Source organism: Egretta garzetta, unplaced genomic scaffold (genome assembly GCF_000687185.1).
Source record: "Egretta garzetta isolate BGI_Z169 unplaced genomic scaffold, ASM68718v1 scaffold272, whole genome shotgun sequence".
In the NCBI taxonomy this organism is placed as follows: Eukaryota; Metazoa; Chordata; class Aves; order Pelecaniformes; family Ardeidae; genus Egretta; species Egretta garzetta.
The window spans coordinates 2,311,173-2,326,949 of record NW_009258966.1 but is presented as its reverse complement, the minus strand read 5'-3'; the positions used below and the strand labels follow the sequence as shown (position 1 = coordinate 2,326,949).

The window sequence follows — 15,777 nt, the reverse complement described above, 5'->3', positions numbered from 1 at the left end:
AGCAGGAAATTAGGTGTGTGCTGGTTTGGGGCCATTTTTTGGCACTGGTCAGTGGGAAGGTTTGCTTGAGCAGCGGCCGAGCCAAAGGGGCATGGAAGCAGGGAGGAGACAAGGAGGGACCAGCAGTTCCTCAAGGGAGCACGAGCTGTAGGCAGGAGTACACCCATGGCTCTGCCTCCGTCATTTAATTCGTGATAGTGCCAAACACTCTGCTCTGGGCTAACCTGAGTACGTATTCTGAACTAAAGCCTCAAAAGGAAAAGACGTACCACGATGATGTAACTAGGATATTTTTAGGAAATGTAGCATTCCCATATTTTAATTTTCATTACAGCATGTAGGTAAGATGGGTCTTGAAATTCTGTGCTTAATGTACTGTAGTTGTTTATTCATGTATGTAAATATATTATGTAGTTGTATATTTTTATATATATAAACATCCCTAAAAGCACATGTATAAGTTTAGCTTAAAATGTAGGTTCCACTATATGATACTTTGTAGATTTTGGGTTAGAAAAAGTGCTAGGGACTTATCCTTCTGAAACATAGTAAAGCTTTTTTAAACTTTTAATGGCTTGTTTAGATCTATTAATGCCACGTGAATGCTTTCTGCAGGCTATTCCCGCTGTCAGCAGGTTCCAGCTGATAGATGATGTTTTTGCATTGACAGAGTAAGTACGTTTCAAATATGTCATAGGAAATGTTTAAACTACACGATTGCATTTAACATTGCTACTTCTGCTTTGTTTATCCCTACTCATATGTGCCTCATAAGAACAACAGCTGTTTTGACAAAATGGTGGGGGAGTTAAATATTTAATCCATTCTTCTGTCAGTGCTGAGTGACTTCTTTCAAAATTTCTTTTAACTTTTGTTCCAGCTCTTAAGAAATATCTTAAATAATGGCACTGCTATGAGTTCTTTAGGGACTAACCTATATTTGTTGTAATGGAAGAAAGATTCCGAAAGAACATTCTGAATTTCCCTGGATTTATTCTGGGCTATCTCAGCTATGCTGTCCGGCATCATTATTAATACCTCTTTCATTTCCCTTGCTGATGGATGACTCGCTTGTTCGTGCCTGTGGTGCTAGAGAGGTCAGCAGTTCTGTAGGCAGCTGAAGAAGCCATAAATATGTCTGTTCCTCAAACGTACCAGAGATCCCGAAAGCATCATGATCTTCGAGGAGGTGGCCAAAGCATACTGCTGCCCCACAGAGCCTGTGGAGGTAGCTCTGAGAGGAGGAAGTAAAAATTCCCATTCCTCCTCTCATACAAATGCCCTTTCTCATATGAGAGCTCAAACCTAGTATGTAGTAAAGAATGAAGCTGCAAAGTATAGAACTGTGCTCCTATGTAAGCACACTAGAAATGTTTCTGTTCTGGAGGAGAGGGTTTTGAAGTGGGATGAGTTCCTTGCTGATTCCACACCAAGGCACAGAAATGCCATGCTGAAGTTAGTTCCAGGAACAGTGTGCATGTGAATGGAATTGTTGGATTTTTACAATGATGTATATTCCACAAATGAAAATATGTTGTTTAGCAATAAAAATACAAATGTATTGTAACTCAAATCAGCGCTCTTTTCCTTCATTTTGTTCTAGAGAGGCTGATGTGTGCTGTAAGTGTGCCTGTACTGTACTCTGCAGACACAAGCAGAATACAGTCTGCATACTGCCATGCTTACTGCCATGGTTGTCCTATTACTTTGATAGTGGCACTGTGCTCTGTAAGAAATGTTTTGTGAGTTCAGCTCTTAAAGGCACCATTGTTTTATATTTATTTTTCCAATGTCTTTTCTAGGTCACTCTCCATCCAGTATCCTGATGTTTTATTGACAGTTTTGTAAATAAACAGAAATTTGTGGTAGGTAATTAATGTGAATAGGTATGCTCAAGTATGAGGTTTTTTTATCTTCAAATAGGTTTGGATACATTCAGATTGAAACAGCACTTGAACTAACAAAGTACCTTGCCAGAGAAGATGAGCTCTTCATATGGAATTTGGTATTGTTAAACCTTGTACCTGAGAATTTGGAAAGTACTCTGAAGAACTATGAAGTATACCCACTTTTAAAGGTATCGACTTTTTTGTTAGCAAAGATACTAGACCATTTAAATAAATCAGACTAAAATGGAGGTAACAGTGACTATGATGGGTCATATATCTTGTCATGCCTTTTGCATGATTTTTTTTAAATAGGAGAAGGTACTTATTTGTATGTATTAGTCAGTGATAAATATCATTGAATCATGAGCAGTTCTTACTGGAAAGCAGAAATCTATTCACATTCTTTATGTTAAGCTTGATCCAAGGTTTTTGTAAAACTGAGGGTCCGGAAAATACAGCCATCAGTCAGTAGTAAATAGTCAGCAGTAAGTAATGAGAGTGACAGTTATGTGTAAATGGGATACAGAATGTATGTGCTCTCTGTTTTGTACTGCCTTCCAGTTCACCTTCATGGAGAGAAAGAAGGATTTGGGTTTGGATACTAAACGAGATGATTCCCATATTTCAGCTACCTCAGATAATATTGCCTTATTTATTTCCTTGACTTCTATTTGAAGATTTAACTTTTGTTTTAAGTGCAGTCCCACAATAGTAGTTCTCTTAAGTTCTAAAAGTAAAGGTATATTTAAAAGATGTGAGAAGAACTATTCTTTCACTCTACCTCTCTGCGAATGAGCATTTGTTGTTTTTCATAATGAGTTCAAAGGTCCTAGTGATGTGAGTTGGTAACTTCCTAGTTTGAATGGATGTACAGGTATATTGAATTTTAGACCAAATTTATATACTTTATTTTAATGTGCTGTGTTGCCAAGAAATTAATAGCGCTAAATTTTTAGTATAAATCTGAGTAAGTAAAGAAAAACACAGTAAAATAAAAACTTGCATCTAAATTAATTTTTCTTTCCCTTCTTTTAAAAGAAATACCTTTTAAAGAGAATGTTGCCAATATACCATTATTATGCAGGTTTTATTCGTGAAAATGTTGATGCTTTGGAAGATGACTATTTTGCTCAGTAAGTATTCTGCTTTAATTTGAACGTAACTGAACTGTTATTTTTACTGTCCTATAAGTGTGTGTTATTTGTGATGACACTTCCAATGAAACTGCAATATTAGGATAATTTGGGATATTTTCAGTCTATTTAGTGAGCATAAAGGATGATACTTTAATGATCTGAGTGGTAGCTTTTGTTTATGGGGTAACAGGCTCAACAGGCTGCGGCTAGTTGGGGAAAAACTGACAGCAATGAGCTTCAGCTGTGATTTATGGATGAATCACTAGAACTTTAAAATAGTTCATTTTGCTAGTTCAGTCCTGCATGTCAGAATGATTTGGACTAGATGCAACTGGTCTCTTAAAACAACCAAGAGCGATATAAAGCAAACAAGAAACTAGGAAAAATTGTATTACATTGGTAGCCTCACTGATGTCCATGAATATTGCTGTCAGGAACCTGTTACTGGTAGTTTAATTTTTAATTTTTATTAAACCTCACCTGTGTCTAGTAGAGGTTCTCCTGGGTTAATGGCATCATGTGCTGAAACTGCTGGGCAAGCACAGTTCAAGTACTCTGAATGTGGAATACGTATCTTTTATTCTTGCTGTTTTGGCTTCCCTTCAAGAGTGTATTTGGAAAAACTTTTTGCCACAGCGTGCTGGCTGGGCCTCCAGGACTGTTTGAACCTGTCATCTGAACTGTTTGCTAAGTGGATGGAAAACCCTGAGTACAAGTAAGAACGATAATGTGCTCTTACAGGTGTGCATGTGTAGGTCAGGTGGAGAGTTAAAGGGCTCGTACATGGGGGAGGCAGAATGAGAAATGCTCCTGTACACTGTTCTTCCTTCTCACCAGAATGACAGAATTTAAGCCTAGCTGTGCCCTCCTAACCCCCTCCTCTTCCCCAAATCCCCACTTTATGATGATTTCGTAATTGTTACTTTTTGCATAGACCTTAAGAGGCTGGCGGATGCAGATTTTTGCCATGAAGACCAAAATCTGTTTAGCCATGACAAGTGAACCTCAGATTAGGGATGATACCCCATACTGTCCAGTCCCTTTGCTTCAGTACAGCCTTAGGGTTATCATGTATACCAACTCAGTTTCGAAGCTTCTCTTAGCAATACTGAGTGAAATGATACTAAAACGACGGGCATCTGCCCATGGTGAGCCCATCAGATTGCCATGCATGTTCTGTATTCATGTAAAGAGATGCCAGGAACATCTGTCAGTTCTTATGCTGATATTGGAGCCTAGTGGTCAGGTTTCTGGCCTGTGAGGATGGAGTCTGGGCTCTATGAGGATCAGACTTTCTGTATTCGAGTATTGCATTGTTGAAGAAAATTTATGATGTATTGAAATTCTTATTCTCTTTTCCTCCCTCTTTCTTTTGATGTTTTTCTATGCAATAGTCAAATAGTATTGGCACTGGTGAGTGAATATTTAAAGTTTATTATTATCTGTTGTAGTTGTAATAAATATTTTGTTGTTACTTGTATCTCTGTTGATATATGTGGTATGGCTGAGTAAAGTGAACTTGTACTTTTATGTTTGTGGTTTTTTAAATAGCTTTGCAGTGATCATCCTCATAAAAACCAAACCGTGTTTTGCAGTTAAGCTGAAAAGTTTGAATAGCCTAAATACATTCTGTTATGTTCCAGAGAGAACATTCTTGCTATCCCACACTAAAAGCAACAATGTTATGCTGAATTCTCAGGCTGTTTTCAAAATAGTCACCTATCTTCCCCTTCTAATGATATTTTTTCCCAGTGGAATACTGCATACCTTATCTGACTTGAAGAGCTAAAAAGTCTGTGAAATGTATTAGCTGATCTCGTTTTGAATTAGGTGGAGAAGATTAATTTCACTGGCCTTCCTGGCACTGAGATAAGTTGAAAGGGGCTTTACAGCCTCACACTTCACATGGCTGTAAGTGAGGGAAAAAATGCAACTATGGATTTTATTAAGTGAAAAAAATGATTATGTTTTAAGGAAAAAAAGCAATAGGAGGTAGGACCCTTTTAGGTTTCAAATTAACAGTTCCTGTTTGGTTAAAAAGGAGGCTTTTCATGTGCTGGATAGAAAAAGAAAAGGGCACAACAAACTGTTGACTCATATTTCACAGACAGGCATATTTCACAGACATATTCTCCATTCTGAGAGCAAAATTTGTAACAGCACACTATAGCTGTTCTGCTGGGTGGACCCCGGTAGGATTCTCACATCTGTGGAAGGGAGTAATGCTTCTCTCTTTCAGATAAGGTGATCAACTTCCATCTGAGCATTTCCAAACAGCTCCTGGCAGAACTTAACTAGAATTGATATGGTGCATTTTTTTTCTGTTCTGTGGAGGTAACAAGCCAAGAGCCATGACTCCCAGCCAGTTTCTCAGTTTTACTCTTTTTTGCTTATAGGAGTGAAGTAGAGCTAGCTGAATTAATGTATTTTCTGTGGTGCTGTTACTGTCTTGTCTTCTTCTGAAAGAAGGAAATGAGCCTAGAGGGAGGGACAATGTTGCTGTACATTTTAGTTATTTACCAAAGGTAACCATATACTGCTGTTGCCCTCAAATTTAAGAAATCACTATGTCAGCACTGGCTCCAGGAAAACAACGTGAAATAATCCACCCTTCCTCCCAGCAGCTTTTTGCATCTTCCCCAAGATCCAGAAACGAGAGAATCCTGGCAGGCCAGTAATATCAAACCACACAACCACTCCCAGGAAAAATACCAAGACTAATAAACCCCACCCCTCAACTAATGTAACTTCAAGCTCTGAAGTCCGTCTGGACCACAGTGGACTTCCTCTGTCAACTGTACAACGTAAACCACTTCAGGGACACCATAGATGTCACCAGCCAGTAGACCACTGTCCCATAATGGGTTGCCTGTACAGCCTGTACATCAGAGCTGCAACCTGATGGTACACAGAGCTCGTCTGTTTGCTCTTCACCTACCACAACTTTACATTCAGTAACCAACATTTTCTTGAAACTATTGGAACAGCTGCAGTACCAAAATAAATAGCTGCATTTTAGCTAAAGCAGCTTTACCCTGTTATCACCCTAACATGGCCTCTTTCTGCAATGTTATGAGATTATTATTAAGTAAATTACTAGACCCTGTAACTCAAATGAGATTTGTCATAAAAGGATTCCTTGCAGGACTATTCTTTGCCTTGACGTAACCATTCAATCTCAGTAAGCATCATTCTCGGTGGCAAATCCCTTATGTTCCAGCACATATCCAGGTAAAAATGAATCCAAACTATTTTTTGCAGTAGATATAAAACATGCCTACACTTTCTGTTATCATGCCAGTGAAATCTCCCACCCACAACAGGACTACCAAAATCCCTGCATCCTGCATTTTCACTTCTTAACAAGTGATCTCTGTCATGCAAAACACCCGGCTCTGTCCCTTGTTCCCATGAGTTCTTCTTAGTTTTCAGAGTTTATACCTTACTTGATTCTACCTTTTGCTTTGAAGGTTGCCTTCATATACCCTTCCTTCTGACTAATATTGTCTCTCTTTCTGCTTGTATCATCCCCATTTTCTCTGGGATGGTCTACTGAAACTTTCCAGAGGAATGTGTCTCAAATTATATTTAAATTTGAATTTTCTGCTTCCAGTTTTGAACCTGAGGAATGGCTTTTGTGATCAGAAACTTGTCTGGTTTTCCAAGTCGTATCTCCTGATCTAATGGAATATAGTTTTTACGCCTCTGCTTAGAATCAGATTAACTGTGTGCCATTGGGAAGTTAAATGTTTCCTTTGTAGCAATGGGACCCATTCTCCTATAGAGGATTAGTCCAGAATACCGTTAATTTAAACTGTTTTCAGGTAGCCTGCATAGTAGAATACATTGCTATCACTGGAAAGTGTTGACAATGTCTTAATGTCAGGGTCACATCATTGCCAACAGGAGAAATTTTCTATTCAGCCTTTGCACATGAAGTGGAGTAGGACACCGATAATGTTTGCGTTTAGCACCTGTTATGAAATTCATCACCATGTTGAGGACTCTCCCCTGGGGTGAGAACTAATAGGAGGCTGCCTGTTGCATGGAGAAATGTCCCGTCTGTTTCTGTTTCTGCTGCACATGGCTTTTCCTACTGGATGCATTCGCTGCATCGACTTTGGAAAGGCTTGTCTGGGATGATGCTTATATGCAGCCATACACTCTTTAATGGTGTTATCCATGCCCTAGGCTGTGATGTGAGAGAGTGCCATTGACACTCTATGTACACAAAATAGCTTGTTCCAGCTGTTCTAAAAAAATGGTTTTTGTTTGCCTTTAAACTGCAAGCTTTTAAAATGTTTAAATCATTAATAAAGCAATCAGATTTCCTAGCTTTATTTAGATTGCTATTTTATATTTCCTTTCTTGTGCATCTTTTAACTGTAAATAAACATTTATTTTCAGTTATGCGTTAACTGCTGGTTTTGACTTTACAATAATACAGTACCTTTTAATCTTATTTTGCTTTGCAGGATTCCCTTTTTAATTAGAAGAACGGTCTGCTGCTATGGTGTTGCAGTGGGAAGTGACAAAGAATGGAATTTTGCATGGGAAATGTATAACCATACCGACACCACAAAGGAAGATAAAGACATCCTGCTCTCTGCCATGAGCTGTGCCAAAGAGTCATGGTTACTTTACAGGTGACCTTGATCAAAGTATATCTTTGTATACATAGAATTAAATCATAAGAACACAAATTGTGTACTGTGCAAACCTGATGGGGGTTTGCCTGCCCCAGAAGCATGTGTTTTATAAACCTGTAGAAAGAGTTTTCTTATGGAGAAAGTATGATAAACAGGGCAGACACAAATGATCCTTCTGCTGTTATACATCCCAGACGCTGGTAACCACTGAGAAAGGGTTTTCCCAAGCTGGTAACCAGTGTGTCATGTCAAATACTGGGCCTGTTTCTGTCAATATATCTAGTGACCTTTTTGAACTAAAATTATACCTTCAGGCTTTATAGTAGACTATGGCAACACATCCCACAATGTAATTGCATGTTGTCTGAAAACATGCTTTTTTAAAACCTATTTTGTGTTGGTTTTTGGCTTGGAACCCATTGGCTGCCCTTACTCTCTGCACTGTAAGAAACAGTAATTATCATAATTTGCTTTGACATTTTTCCCTACCATTTATGATTTTATATAATTTTCCCATACTGCTTTTCCCCTGCTTATTTTATTTCCAGACTAAAGTATCATAGTCTATTTAGCTTCTGTGTGGAAGCCAAATGACCCAGATTAAGGGCAAAAATGAAAATAAACCTACTAGCAAGCTGTTCACCATTTGAAGTGCAGACTCACACTGAAAAGTGTTTTGTTTTAAATTTCCAGCTTCATAGAATCATAGAATATGCTGAGTTGGAAGGGATGGGTCACAGAGTCTTAACTCCTGACTCCATGTGGAACAACCTAAAAGTTAAGCCATATATCTAAGAGTGTTTTCCGAGCACTTCCTGAATGTAATTTGGAATACTGTATTTATTGTCTTTCACTGGCATCTGTATAAAATCTTTTCACTTAATCAGTAACAAGATGTTGAAACTGAATTCTCTAATGTTTCACATTGTGTTACCTAAAGGACTTGTCAAAGGACAGGAATTTTCCAGTTATGGCCTAAAGAAAGATCATCCAAGATGGTATAAACTCAATGGGCCTAAAACTCTGAAAGCAGCAGAGACGTTTCTCCTGCCAGCCACCTGCTCTTGTGATGGTGGGAAGTGATGTGATTTAAGAAGACAGAACAAATATGCCTGAGAAGAAGGCAAGATGGGTTGCAAAGGGATGTCCAATCAGCTACGCTGATTTTCCACCTAACTTGTGGTCCTTTTTTGACTTTGTCACTGGGACAGGATAGCACTAGTCCCTGACAAGCTCAGGGAGTTGTGACGACCTCCTCCCTCCCTGTGCCTGATAAGTAGCTGATAAGCCAATCTATTTTTCTAAATGCCACCTTGAAAGTCTCTTGAGGTGAGGAACATTAAGCTGGGTTTTTGCTGGCCCTCAGTACGTTTTGACCATTCTGTTAAGCATGCCAGTGGCATGCAAATGGGAGAAACCCAGCTCATCTACTCTAGCCATAAAGCAGCTACCTGCAAGACCGTGATGAGAAGATAACTCTTTAACAGCGCTCCTTGAAAGTAGGAGCATGCAAGATGAAACAGTGAGGCAACAAAGAGGATAGTGACTAACTTTTTCAAGACATTCAGGCGCTCACTACCACTGACATCATTGGCAGGTAGTTCCTCAAACACTTCTTAAATCATGCCCTAGCCCCCAAGAAAGCATCCAAGACTCCTTAAGGTTATTGGTCTTGTTATAGGGAACCCTATAAACAGGTCCCCTTTGCATAACAGAGTGTCTCGCTGCTGACTCACTCTTTAGGCTCCATCTGTGTCACAGCAGAGTCTCCAGAAACTGAGACGCAGTTTGCCCTTCCACAGGGGGCAGGAGTGGCTGTCTTTCTGCAACGCAGGTAAGAAAAGCACATATATCCACCTGATGTGCTGCGCCCTCATTTTACTGAGAACTGGAAAGTCAGTGTGCAAGAACAGGGGATTTCACCAACATAAGGACAAAAACCTGAGGGGAATACAGAGCTCAGAGTGACACCAACTTTGGTGTAACCTTCCACATTCTGGTATTTGTTGAGACAGGAATTTTCCCAAACTGGATGGTTTTTCCAGATCATCACTGTTAAACAGCAAGTGATAGGTAAAATTATTACCTTCTTTTCTAACAGATACTTGCAATATGGACTCAGTGATGCATTGTTTTCTTGCAATTGTACTTCAATCATCATCTTATCTGTGGTGACTAAGGATATTGGGCACCGTATAGCCTGGGAATTTGTAACGGAAAATTGGCCACTTTTAAGTGAAAGGTACGGTAAGTAACCAGCTTTGGGTTCCTTTTATTTCTGTGGCTCTTTGGCTTCTTCCTCCATCTTTATGTTTCAGCTGTAAAATCCAGGGTCAGATTTTCCTTGCAGAGATGGCTTTTTTGTAGTGATTGATGCAATTCCTTAAGTATGCGGAGCAGGGTTTTCAGATGATTCAACTCTGATCAGGGCTTAATGTCAAAGAAGATCTCATGTCAGACACAGAATGCTTTAAAAATTAGTCTGTTCAGGACTGTTTCAGTGCTTTTTAGTATTAAATTTCCTGGAGAATCTGGCTCTGGAAATGGGTTTATCCAAGCATTTCACAAGCGTGGGTGTAAGATGCTGGAGTAAGATTGTAACCTCTTTTCCAAAAAGAGTATGCAGAGATGGGGAATTGGAGCGTACAGGTTTGCAAGCGCTGCAAGGGCCGGCTACAGCATTATTCCCTCACTTAAGTCCTAACCCATCTCCAGCCTACCTGTACTTATGCAGGTAAGCTTGGGCTACCTCTCTTGAGCAAACCAAGTATTTCGATGTCTGTTCAAAGACTTCCTCTCCCCTTCCTTGGGTGGCAGAGGAGTCTGTTGGGAGCCATTAGTGGCAGCATAACCAAGACCAGCATCTAGGAACATTCAGATGTGTATCTGTATCGCTCACACTAGAAAAGGCAAGTTGTAGGAGGTTTGTGTCACACCAACTTGTTCCCTCATAGAGCTTTTCCATGTTCCATACTGATGAGAGATTGGCTAGGAAACTGACCCATTATTTTCAAACTAAAAGAATAGTGCGGGTCTTAATTGGTACGCCATCCTCACAATAATCAACAGGAAGACCAGGCTGTTAGAATCATTATTGGTTAGCCTTTCTAGCTCAGTTTGAGTGTTTGGGCTCACAGAGATTATCCATTTTAAGCAAAGGTTTCACATTACCTAAGTAGAAATACCAGATCTTACTGGGAAATGAAAATGAAGGGTAATTGGTGCGCTTCATCCTGCTCAAATGTCTAAATTGAATGTTAATGATACTTCTTTAAAAGGGAAAAAAGAATGCACAGCTGCAAACTTCAGCTTAGTTGGTACTTCCAACGTGGTACATAATAACTAAGTAATGGGAGTTTTTTCAAATTAGATGAAATTTAGTATATCTGCTAACGTGCTGCTTGAAGGACCCTTATCTCAATTTTACAGGTATGGGAAGGAATTATTACATGATGTATTAAAAGTCATGGGAAGATTTGTCAATACAGATGTACAGATCCAAGAGGTAAATCAAAGAAGCAGTTAGTTTTAACTTCATTGCCTGTTTTTAAATACAGGTCTCTCTTGTTTTTTAAAGAAATCATAGAACGTATTGTACAACGTTGTTATGTTGAGACATTGAGAAAAATGATACTTCCTCATCTGCAAAACAAACATACAAACATGCACCCACAGCTCTGCAGTCCGTGTGCGTGGTTGGTTGTTAAGCATGGCATGAAAGTGGGCTTTTGTGCAGGGATGGATGTTGTCCTGCTCGGTGTTGTTGCGGCGCAGGAGGTTGCCTGCCCGCGTGCCAAACGGATCGCTGGCGCATATGACACAGTTCTTCCTTTTTGATTGCGTGGCAGTCCAGATGAGCCCATGAACAGTATTTTCTAACTGGGCTTCTGTACTTCTGGAAAAAGGGAATGGGTTTGGAGGAAACCTGCTGAAGGGTGGAAATCTGTGGGAGGTGGCTGTAGGCTGTCTTATGTTCTTCCCCACAATAATCCACGTTAGTGGCTGAGACAAATGTAAAACTATCGGTGCTTGTTTCATTCTCTTTTCTTGTTCTTTCACCACCAGTCCAAGTGTCCCTAGATTCTTGCCCAAAGTATTATTTTCTTTTCTCAACAGCTGTCCGCATGTGATCCACATCTCTGTGCCAGCCCCAAACTGCTATTATCTGTCATTACAAGAAAAATTTTGCTTTCCTTTTTTGCTGTTGATTGATGCATGCACACGGCAAGTAACTGGGAAGGGATGCTTAATGAGGAGAGCAATTCAGTGAGTTAGCTCCTAAAATCAAAGAAATCTCTCTTGAACATTCACAAACTATAACGTTTTCACTTTTTGTTCTTCAGGGACAAGTTAACTTCCTGGGATGACAAAAGCAATAGCCCGATTCCAGCCTTTAAATTAACCTTCAAGTTTGGAACTGAGTTCCAATAAATGTTACCAAAGCTGTCTCATTTTCCTCTTTAAAATCTATCAGTAGAGATCCCCTTTGCCATGATGTCTACAGGAAATGCACCAGAAGTTGGGGCTACTGGCGTGTTAGTTAGGTTGCTGGTTGTCATGCTGACATATATCTCATTTCTCTTCTTGTCCATTTCCCGCTCCTCCCATATATTTCTTTGCTATTCTTCAGTCTTCTCGTGCCTTCTGCTCATTAGGCTGATAGGGAAGTCTTCTTGTTCCGAGATTGTAGAACAGGCAGCACAAGAGGATTCTGCTACCCATCTAGTCCTACATGCTGTGTGGACTAGTGACATTGGCTGCATTTGAAAGGATTTTCAGAGGGATGGCAGAAGGGCACATTCCTGATACTGCCTTAATCAGTGAGCTTGCCCCATCCCTTCCTTAGTCCCTGCCATCTCCCCCTTTTCTATGTACTTCTGTCTAAAGCACCTGTCAGCTACACAGTTGCTTGCTGCAAGTGAAGTTATGTGAACTAAGCTCATGTGTTTATTTCTTCAGTTGCAGGTTTTTTATAATACTACACTGGAAGAGGATGAGAGAGTGGCTACTACTCTACTGCTGGAGTTTACAAAATTTGAAAATATGGAAAGGAGAGAGCTGCTAACCAAAGTTGCCAACTGGTTACAGAAAAATGTAGATGATTGACTTGGAAAACAATTTCCAGTGTAGTTTAGAGTGTGATTCACTAGCATTTTGGTATTCATTATAAGATGTAATTAAAGATAAAGCACATTTTTATGAGTCCTGTGGTTGCCTTCCCAACTGGAAAGTCAGGCTAAAATAATTCACAAAGAGAAGAAAGATTCGGCAAGAGAAATAAGAGATATATTTTCATATTAGATCTAAATTAATTTCCTGCAGGATGAGTTGTTAGTTGCTAGTAATAATCTAACATATAGTTACAGTCCTAAATCCTTTGTTTTTTCTGAATATCAGAATGAAAGCTGTGGTACAAGTTTGTGGCAAAAACACGTGAGGAAGCTGGAAAAGTTTTATATTCTGTTTTGCTTAAGATTTGTACTGTGACCTTAGGCAAGTCATTTAATCTGCCTCTCCACTTCTGTGTTTGTAAATTGCAAAGAGGATACTAGCTTAGAGCAGTGCCATGAAATGTAAACTTGAGACTGGCTTCAGAGCTGTAAAGGACTAAAGAAACTCAGATTTTAACTGTAATAAATGAACGCCTTGTCATTCAAACTTCATTTTTCCCTAGCAGATCTATACTTAATGTGACTACATTCACATTTGTGTTTGATTAGGAGAGTGCTTTTGAAGAGACCCTCCTAGCTGTCTCTGTTTAGCATGCTTCAACCCCCAGGACAGTCTTGGAGTGCGTGAACTGGATTTTTTTGGATGAAATTTATGGAGGAGATGATGAGCACCTGGCGTGCAACTGATAGACACTACCATCTGATGGTCATTTTGTCCAAACTAACCCCTCTGGAACATCACCAAGTGTTGCCATTCTTACTGCACCGAGCCAATCGCTGATGTAGACATAGGGTTAATCGTCCTGCTTACACAGAGTTTTGGAGGTGACAGACAGAATTCAGTCCATTAATATTACCAAACCATATTAGCTTGTGGTTGCAGAAGTATGGGATCCTCAGTCCATGCAATTCATTTATTTGTGGGGTAAGAGTATTATGACAAAATTACTGTACTGGTGCTCAGGTTAACATAGAAAACAATGTTACATGGGAATGCAGGAAACCCAGGAAGTTAGGAGTACTGCACTATGAGGAGGCAAGGAATAAAACCCAGACTTTTTAATACAAAGAATTTTTCATTGGACTCTCTAAATGCATTTAAGGAAAACATTGCCATGTTGGCTTCAATGAACCTCCTCTGGTCCCCAGGGCTGCAAAGAAAAATTGTAACTATTTTGACTGTTCTGAGACTACCCAAGGATCCCTGTAGTGTGTGGGAATTACCAACTGGTGCAGCCAGGTTTGTGCTGGAATCGTTTGACCTCTTTAGTGTTTGATCTAGTTAAGGGTAGTGCCAAAGAAAATTGTGTGCATTCTTGACAGTCTTCATCAAGCTGATTCAGAAAGCAGAGGAAGTCATCAAGGCTATGATGAGTTAGAGAGGGGTGGTTTCAGCATTTTCTGTGACTCCCACTAGTTAATCACTGGCTCTGCCTGCCTCATCGGATGGGCTAAACAAAGCTCAAGAAAGTCATTGTTGCAGGATTTATGGACTAAACTTGCTGTAACAACATTTTTCCCCTAAGCCCAGTAGGTCCAAGCCATTTCCTTCCAGCCATGACTAACCACTCACATTCTGTATTGCAGAATAACAGCAGAGGCAAATAGTGAAGGTGGTTGCTAGGCAAGCTGCCTGAGTAGTAGCAGATCTGAATCGCTCTTGCTTCCAGCATCCACACATTTGCACTTGGCAGCACGTGACATCGGCAGCTGTACAATGGCTGTTCTTGCTGCTGTTGAGTATAAGTTGAGCACAGAGGTTTGGAGGGTGGCAAATGGGAGATGCAGCAAGGGAAGGAGGGGTGCATGGGAGGAATCCTGGGTGAGCTGGGAAAGCTGCTTTATTGCAAAGGGAGTTGGGGTGAAATGAAGTTAATTGAAAATGAGTATGAGGACGTAGATGGGACTTTAAGAAAGGAGCTTTTACAGTATGTACACAGTCTGTGTGGGTGTTATGTGGCAGGTAGCTGTGAAGATGGGGGGGGAGGGGGCAATTTCCAATGAGAGGAGGTGTCATTGACAGACAGGATGCATTTAGTAGGCCCTGAGGGGAAACAAAAGTGTAGATATGATGGGAAATACCAGCTTTTTGCCTTAAGTCCTGCTCTCTGCCCTGGGAGTACGGAAGTCAAAAAGTTAGACTTGTTCTGCCTTTATAGCATGCACGTGTGACAGGGCAGGAGACTCAAGAGCTGGCAAGGAAGGGGAAGAGACTGTGCAGTGGTAGGAGTGAGGGAGAAGTAGGACCTGCCAGAATAATTGGGAAGGGAGCATTCTCCTGGAGAAGCTGGCGGTTCATGACCTAGATGGGTGTACTCTTCGCTGGGTTAAAAACTGGCTGGATGGCTGAGCCCGGAATGGACCTAAATCCAGTTGGCAGCCGGTCACAAGTGGTGTCCCCGGGGCCCAGTTCTAGGGCTGGTTTTGTTTAATATCTTTATCAATGACCTGGATGAGGGGATTGAGTGTGCTCTCAGTAAATTTGCAGACGACACCAAACTGGGTGGTAGTGTTGATCTGCTTGAGGGGAGGAGGGCTCTGCAGAGGGACCTGGACAGGCTGGATCGATGGGCTGAGGCCAACTGTATGAGGTTCAACAAGGCCAAGTGCCGGGTCCTGCACTTTGGTCACAACAACCCCATGCAGTGCTACAGGCTCAGGGAAGAGTGGCTGGAAAGCTGCCTGGTGGAAAAGGACCTGGGGGTACTGGTTGACAGCCGGCTGAATATGAGCCAGCAGTGTGCCCAGGTGGCCAAGAAGGCCAATGGCATCCTGGCCTGTATCAGAAATAGCGTGACCAGTAGGAGTAGGGAAGTGATCGTCCGTCTGTACTCAGTGCTGGTGAGGCCGCACCTTGAATACTGTGTTCGGTTTTGGGCCCCTCACTACAAGAAAGATGTTGTGTTGCTGGAACATGTCCAGAGGAGAGGCA

At 40.7% G+C, this 15,777-nt stretch overlaps 1 protein-coding gene across 1 annotated transcript in view; it reads left to right on the top strand.

The window, feature by feature from the left end:
• LVRN (laeverin) overlaps positions 1-12,780 on the top strand; it is a 31,451-nt gene extending 18,671 nt beyond the window's left edge. The window contains exons 14-21 of the mRNA XM_009634634.1: positions 616-671; positions 1,924-2,077; positions 2,928-3,022; positions 3,633-3,740; positions 7,501-7,671; positions 9,776-9,916; positions 11,104-11,179; positions 12,634-12,780. Of these exons, the coding sequence (XP_009632929.1) occupies positions 616-671; positions 1,924-2,077; positions 2,928-3,022; positions 3,633-3,740; positions 7,501-7,671; positions 9,776-9,916; positions 11,104-11,179; positions 12,634-12,780 (948 nt within the window). The remainder of the gene's footprint in view (positions 1-615; positions 672-1,923; positions 2,078-2,927; positions 3,023-3,632; positions 3,741-7,500; positions 7,672-9,775; positions 9,917-11,103; positions 11,180-12,633) is intronic.
• The last annotated feature ends 2,997 nt before the right edge of the window (positions 12,781-15,777 follow it).